The sequence below is a fragment of the Chiloscyllium plagiosum genome, chromosome 1 (genome assembly GCF_004010195.1).
Source record: "Chiloscyllium plagiosum isolate BGI_BamShark_2017 chromosome 1, ASM401019v2, whole genome shotgun sequence".
Lineage (NCBI taxonomy): Eukaryota > Metazoa > Chordata > Chondrichthyes > Orectolobiformes > Hemiscylliidae > Chiloscyllium > Chiloscyllium plagiosum.
The window spans coordinates 120,842,218-120,850,073 of NC_057710.1; the positions used below are offsets into that span (position 1 = coordinate 120,842,218).

The 7,856-nt window shown below is 39.2% G+C and overlaps 1 protein-coding gene across 1 annotated transcript; it reads right to left on the minus strand.

Annotated features, from left to right (window-relative positions):
* Positions 1-1,246: 1,246 nt before the first annotated feature.
* LOC122552718 (liver-expressed antimicrobial peptide 2-like) lies at positions 1,247-7,509 on the minus strand. The gene is made up of 3 exons (XM_043695621.1): positions 7,387-7,509; positions 3,479-3,630; positions 1,247-1,472 (listed from the first exon to the last, which is right to left on the minus strand). Exons 1-3 carry the CDS (start codon positions 7,450-7,452, stop codon positions 1,436-1,438), a joined length of 255 nt encoding a protein of 84 aa, XP_043551556.1. The 5' UTR covers positions 7,453-7,509; the 3' UTR covers positions 1,247-1,435.
* Between the last annotated feature and the right edge of the window lie 347 nt (positions 7,510-7,856).

Consider the following 7,856-nt stretch of genomic DNA (forward strand, 5'->3'; position numbering starts at 1 on the left):
GTATATATTGAAGTATATGTAATTTTGCTCATTTTGACTTTAATGAGAATGGTCACAGGCTGGGTCCTTCCTTCTGTTTAGAGAGATCTAGTTTGTTTAGATGAGGACTCTTACCCCTACATTTTTCTTTCTTTCTCTCCCATCCCTTTGCTGCATTTATATTTATTTCTGCACTTGCCAAATGGACTGCTAAGTATTTGTAAATACACCTGTTGTGATTATGGCAAAGAGTTATGTTGCTGCAGTTAAGAAAATCAAAGTATTTATGAAATTCTGTGGAAAAATGGTTTTATTCATATTTTCTTTATTTGGGGGAAGAAAGAAGGTAGTCAAATTAATGAAGAATATCAGTACCAAACAATATTCTATCTCTACATATGAATTTGGACTTGGTTGGTTTCTCTGTGTACTCTTTGCCTTTTAATGCGCTCCAGATATCGTCATCAGCTCAGCTGTTTAAGATTTTATTCAGAATGTAATAGAAAAGGTATGAGGAAGGACATATTGTTATTTACACACCCCTCCCTCTTATTCCTGTGTTTTGTATTCTGGCGAATCCACTAGTGGCATTCAGGACAGTTTACTATTCACATTACCACTTGCATATTCAGTGTAATGTAGAGTGATTTGGTATGCCACAATTCATTATTAAATATTTGTGTATTTAATAAAGCAATCTAAGGATCCAAGTTACACTGTCAAATTAATATTTTGTATGACATGTTAGCTTGTTTACTAGCTTGGTTAATAATCAAGTTAACATCCACTATTGACTCCACCCCAGCAACTGTACTTACCATTAGTATGTCATGGTTAAATTTCTTAAATCTGCCTTCTGTGTTCAGGCCAATAATGTGATGCTAAGCACTGTCCAAAACATGATCTAAATTTTCAAGGAAGTAACCATAATTGTCTTTTTGGAACAGGTCTTACTCTGCTTCACACTGTATGCCAAGTAGTGTACTTTGTATATATTTTTTGTATGGATTGAAATGTTTTAGATAATTTTGTTTTTTTTTAAAATAAGCACAACACAAACATTTCATTCCAGCATTTTGTGACATACTGACCCATGTTTGGCATTGCAGAATGTGTGTAATTGTAATGTTTCCAAAATATTAATAAAGTATGCTATTCAATTTGTGGTACTTTAATCACAAAAATATGTCTGTACAATTTTTGCTGTATAAGATCATCCAGTGAGTTGTGGCAAATCAGCAATATCCATGGTATGTGTTAGAATCGCTTAGTTGTAGTGGCCTCAGGTAACTTTATTACACCAGTATTCATTTTCTGTGGCTAGAGATTTCATTGACTGTCAGGGAAGTGAAGTGGTTTTGCATCCACAGATCATTTTTAGGAGAGTGAAAATGAGTCGTTTCCAAAACATGATTACTTCTAAAATAGCGATGATTGGAGCCTCGTGTCCACTGGGTTAGGCCGAGACTGTTTGTAATGAACATAGTGAAATCCTGCAAGGGAAGAAACATTCATAATGTATTGGTTCACATATTTTAACCAACTCTATTCGACCAAGCTGTTCTATATATTCTCAGGGTTGGTTATCAGTGCTTCAGTATATACCTCAAATATCTTTTCATTGGAACACTTGTATACTAATCCAGGAAGGAAACATTAGAAAAGTTATTAATTGAAAGAACTGAGAGAAGGAAGAGGTACAAATATTTGATAGTATGGAACAGTCATCAACACCAAGTTTGATGAAAACAAACTTGGTGGATAGATGTCATACCAAATTTCAAAGGGGACAATAATTTGAATTGTGTGGCGCACTCAGTACCAGAGATATGGGTTTGCTTCCAGCCTTGGGCGACTGTCGGTGTGGAGTTTGCACATTCTCCCTGTGTCTATGTGGGTTTCCTCTGCATTCTCTGGTTTCTTCCCACAATCCAAAGATCTACAGGTTAGGTGGATTGGCCAAGCTAAATTGTCCATGATGTCCAGGGATGTGCAGGCTAGGTGAGTTAGCCAGGGAAATGCAGGGCTACTAGGTTAGGGTAGGGGGTGTGTCTGGGTGGACGGCTGCTCTTTGGAGGGGCAGTGTGGACTCTGAGTCAAATGGCCTGATTCCACGCTGTGTAGAGATTCTATGATAAAAATAATTGGGTGCTGATAGATTTATTTTGCCTGCAAGGGACTGTGCCCTGTGCTTGATCGTCTGCATCTTCTAAAATATTTCAGTGAGTCATGTTGCGAGCTCTATCTTCAATTAGCTGTTCATGCAATTCTTTTCATACTCTGGATTATTCAGTTAATTTCACCTGTATTTAGATGGAAAGTGGTGGCTTTAGGGTATTTTATAAGTTTGCATGATATACAGCAAGCAATGACTTGTTTGGGGTCGCCCTTATCCCATAGCGAGCTTTGTGTCATATTTTGGCATCAAGCCTGCATGACCAGCAAATAGCTCAAGCCCTACTTATGAGATTGATGTTAAAGCCAATCTTGTATTTCACGATGCTGTAGGAATTTGTGTATCTATTGACTTAAGTTGGCTGGCAGGTGTACTACTGCAGGCGAATCCAGCTATCTGGAGTGAAGAGTATGAATTAGAGTCACTGTATATCCCAATAATTGGATCAAATCTCACTGTCCTTTCAGATGGTGACAACAAATAGAGTATTGACTGCGCTCGTAGAATTCCAATAGGACCAACGTTTTCCTTCATCTTTAAATTTGGTGCTACCAGGCTGTTTGTCTTGCAGCAGATATAGTACAGCCAATGTAAAATTAGAATATGCAAATGTATACAATTTAACAAACTCCATCAATTCACTTTCAATGCATATTATTCCAATGCCCTGAGTGTGCCTGAAGTGGAAAAATGTAATGTACTGTGTCTCTGCTGAGCAGAAATACAGTATTTTCCTTCATGGTCATTGGTCAAAATTGTGAGGGGGCAGGAAGAAACAAAGTCTTGACTATCCAGGAACACCTCCATATATAAACAAACTAATTCCTGGAACCCTTAAACTACTCCAGCATGTAAGATTTTGAAGGATAGATTTCATACTCCATTTTAAATTTTAGTTAATCAATATTAATAGATCAATATTAAGCTTCAATGCCGAGATATATGAAAAAGTATAAAACCGTATACAGTATAGCCTGAACATTTCAGTATGTGACTTATTAACATCTAGAGATCAACAAGACCAGTTGGTCCATTGGTTTTTGACCTTTGGTTTTCCTATCTGCCACAAACAAAATAGATTTTGTAACCCAAGATTTTCTTTGTTTCTCCCATGTTGTATTTTCTTGAGGATGCCAAGTTTAAAAACATACTGCCATGGTGTTAAAATTAATTAATGGCAAAACTGCCATTGTTAATACTACTGAAGTTATGCTTTGTAGATTATATGTCTATTAATGTGTTAAAATCGATTTCTTGGAATTTTACAAATTTTTTAATCTAAACAAAATTTAGTAAGTGTGGGAATAGTACTTGAATACATACGTATCCTGAATTTCACAGTAATTGGTGATGCATTCAGAGTCCACCCTGCAAGTTGCACCAATGGGTCTCTGAGTAATCCAGCGCCAAAGCATTGATCTCTTAATCCGCTGAACTAATGGTTTCTGGTTGTCAGAAATTGGAACCAACTGGACCTACAAATAATTGTATTTTACATATTTAGTGTCAACTCTCAATTATATTCAAATGAACTCTATATGAGAAACTTTTTCACTGGAAATTTTTTAATCCTTTTACTGAGATTTGCAAATTTGTCTGTTTACAAATTAATTTTCTGTCAAGTAATTGCATTAACTTTGTTGAGCATTCATGGAAATTATTCAACAGATTATGACCATTTATCAGATTTTAATATTACATTCCTGGTTGGCAGATATTGATTTCTGGTTAACAAACATTTTCCATATGAACATGCTTGAAAGCTTTCAATATTTTGACTAGTTGAAATAATAAATCATATAATTGAGTTCATGCAACTAATGATAAATTTGGCAACCCAGCATACTGTTTACTTTCCATCCAAAGGACCAGTTTGAGAAACTCAGGTGTAGCACCATCTATAGAGGGGAAAACAGTAAATGTTTTAAGTCCAGTGACTCCAGCAATTTTTTTTTTTCAGATTTCGTATTTCCAACATCCAAAGTTCTTTTTATTTTGAACCAGTTTGAGAATTGTCTTCATCTGGTTGGTCTTTGGGCCATCATAAGACTTTGTACATAAAGTAATGTTGCTTTGCCTCAACTCCTCCAAAGCACTTAACAAGGTTAACTTGTCTATTAACCCTGGTGATTTAATCAATCTGGGCATGGAAAATAAAGGGGGAGAAAAACTTCATGAAGGGAAGAGGTACTTAAATTCCTTTTTAAAAGAAGGCTAGGATTTCAATTGTACATGTCCCATGAATTCTGTTTCTAAAACTTCTCCACCTCTTTGACCTTACTTCCTCAACTCTTGGTTCTGTTAAACATCCTTTTTTTTCCACTTCTCCATTTTAAATTGTGTGAAAGCTTGATTAGACAGCCTCTGGGGTACTGTGTGCAGTTTTGGTCTCTAACAGAAAGGATATTATTGCCATAGACTGAAAGCAAGATGCACCAGACTTGTTCCCATGATAGCAGGCATATCCTGTGAAGTGAGTTTTGGCAGTCTGGGCCTGTGTTTCAGGTTCTGAAGAAAGAGAGATGTTCTCATTGAAACTTAGAATACTTTAAAGGGATATTTCGGATAGTTGAAGGTAGGATTTTTCTTTTAACTCTGCTTGTGAGTCTGGCCCGGGATTGAGAATATTTTAATCAGACAATGGTGAACCTTTGGAATTCTCTGCCGTAGAGGACTCTGGAAGCTCAATCTTTGATATGTTTAAAGTAGAGGTTAATTTTTGATTATCGGGGGATACAGGGCTATGGAGGTAGATGAGGTAAGTGTTCAATAGCCATGTTCATTTGCTGTATGAGCTGGAAGGTTCATGTTCAGACATTTCATCACCGTACTAGGTAACATCTTCAGTGAGCCTCCAGCTAAAGCATTGGTGATGATTCCTGCTTTCTATTTATATGTTTGGATTGGTGATCTCATTTCCTGTGGTGGTCATTTCCTATGGTGATGTGATTTCCTATGGTGATATCATTTCCTGTTCTTTTTCTCAGTGGGTGGTAAATCGGGTCCAAGACACTCACTAGTATCCTCACATACAGGTGAGGAAGGACACCACTTCGACTGGCACAACACATCCATCCTAGAACAAGCCAGACACGCAGGCGAATTCCTAGAGGCATGGCATTCCAACCAGAACTCTATCAACAAACACATTAACTTGGACCCAAATTAGCACCTTGAGAAAAAACACACAGGAAATGACCATAGGAAATGACATCAGCAACCCAAAGAAACATAAATAGAAAGCAGGAATCATCAGCAGTGCTTCATCCGGAGGCTCACTGAAGATGTTACCTAGTATGGTGACGAAACATCTGAAAATGAACCTTCCAGCTCAGCAAGCAAACCTACATCCTTAATTGTACATGTTCATGTCAAGTCCAGACATCCAGTAACTCTAGTCTAACTATTTGCGTTTATCAATTTCTGGAAACTTATTCCTCTGAAACTTGCAAGGGTTCAGAAATGATTTACAAGGATGTTGCCAGGATTAGGCGGTTTGAGCTGTAGGGAGAGGCTGGGACTATTTTCGCTGGAGTATCAGAGGCTGAGGGATGACCTTAAAGGTTTGTAAAATCATGAGGGAGAATAGCCAAGGTATTTTTCCCTGAGGTAAGTTGAGTCCAAACCTAGAGGGCACAGGTTTGAAGTGAAGAGGAAAGATTTTTTAAAAAGACCTAAAGGGCAACTTTTTCATGCAGAGGGTGGTGAGTGTATGGAATGAGCTGCCAGAGGAAGTGTTGGGCAAGCAGAAGGCTGGAAGAACACAGCAGGCCAGGCAGTGTTAGGAGGTGGAGAGGTCAACGTTTCACGTGTAACCCTTCAGGACCCCTCTACCTCCTGCTACATGACTTGCTATGTTCTTCCAGCCTCCTGCTTGTCTACCATGGATTCCAGCATCAGCTGTTTTTTTTTATTTGTAACAGGGGAAGTGGCGGAGGCTGGTACAATTACAATATTTAAAAGGCGTCTGGATATGTATAGGAAAATGAAGGGTTTAAAGGGAAATAGGCCAAATGCTGGTAAATGGCACTAGATTTATGTAGGATATCAGATCAGCATAGATAAGTTGGACCAAAGGGTCTGTTTGCATGCTGTATAGCTCTATGGTCAAACACAGGGAAGACTAAAGCCTTAACTTCATTCCTAGTGTGATGTTTCAACCTTTTGGGCTGCTGGAACATTCATCAATGCTTTCCTGCTACGCCATGCTTAGTAATCTCTAAATACTTAAGTGTTGTGATGGTTCCTCATCTACACTTTCAGGTAGGGGGTTTCCAAATTGCACCACCCTTTGAGTGAGAAGAATTTCTCCTTAAATCCCCTCTAAACATCCTGTCCTTTTACCTTAAGTCCATGTCCCTGGTTATTGATCTCTCTACTTCGGGGGAAGAAAAGTTTCTTCCCCTCAATTCTGTTCACCTCAAGCAGCCCCAACACCCACATTCAGCTTTCTCTGCTCTAAGTTAAATTACCTCAGCCTATACAGTTTTTCTTCATAGGTGAAACACTCCAGCTGAGGCACCACTTGATAAATCTTCTCTGCCCCCTTTGTTAGCACAACTACACCCTGAGAGGTGGTGACCAGAGCTGCACACAGCTGATCACCCAGTGTTTTCTGCACAGTGCCATTATAGTTTTTTTTAAACTCTGTATTCAATGCCTTGACTAATGAAAGGTTAATTTCCAATATACCATCTTATTGTTTTATCTGTTCGATTGTCTTCCAGGATTTGTGGATATGTAAACCTGGTCCCTCTGATCGTCTGCACTGCCTAGGGTCATACCATTCATAGTGTACTCCCTTGCCCTTGTTCATCCTCCCAAAGTGCATCACGTCTCATTTTGCAGAATTAAATTCCATGTGCCATCAGACCAGCACCCTCTGCATCCATCCTGTAGTCTATAGTTTTCCTCCTATTACACTACCAAGCGTCTTGTCATCTGCAAACTTCGTGATCCAGCTATAGACCTTAGACCTGCTATACTTTTCCAGCGCCACAGTTTTCCACTCTGATCTCCAGCATCAGATATTCCGCCGAACTGCAAGTGCAACTTTCTGGGACGCAGTTCGAGGTTTCCTACCTGACCGAACGTTAACCCTTGTTGAACTACAGTTTGTCATCCTACTCGGTCGAAGGGGTACTCATTTTCCCGCCTGTTGTTTTAAATGATTGAAATGAGAGTTACTGAGGTTTGTGAGTCGTACTTTTATTTTAAAAGTAGTTCCTTACCGTCGCGCTGGAAATTAATAGGAGCATCCCTGTAACTGCAAGCAGCTTGTTCAGCTGAGCCCTCATGCTGTCTCCTGCTCCCAGTACAAGCTGTCAGGGTTCTGAACCGCTCAACAATTTATTGTTTATTATCCTGTCACCTGATCGGCACGAAGGAAGGCAGGCTCTCCGTGAACAGGAGCTGTGCAAAGGGCAACACATTTTTCAATGTATAATTTCAGTTACATCACACTAAATGTTTGCTATAAATTCTGTGTGTGTTACGATCGAGCCCTCCACAATCACCTGATGAAGGAGCGTCGCTCCGAAAGCTAGTGTGCTTCCAATTAAACCTGTTGGACTATGACCTGGTGTGGTGTGATTTTTAACTTTGTCCGGGAAAAGACCTTGTTCTGGATTCTGGTTCAGGCATATTACTCGAAGAGCTCGAGTTTGAAAGACGGAGCGGCACCTGCACTCTCCCAGGACTG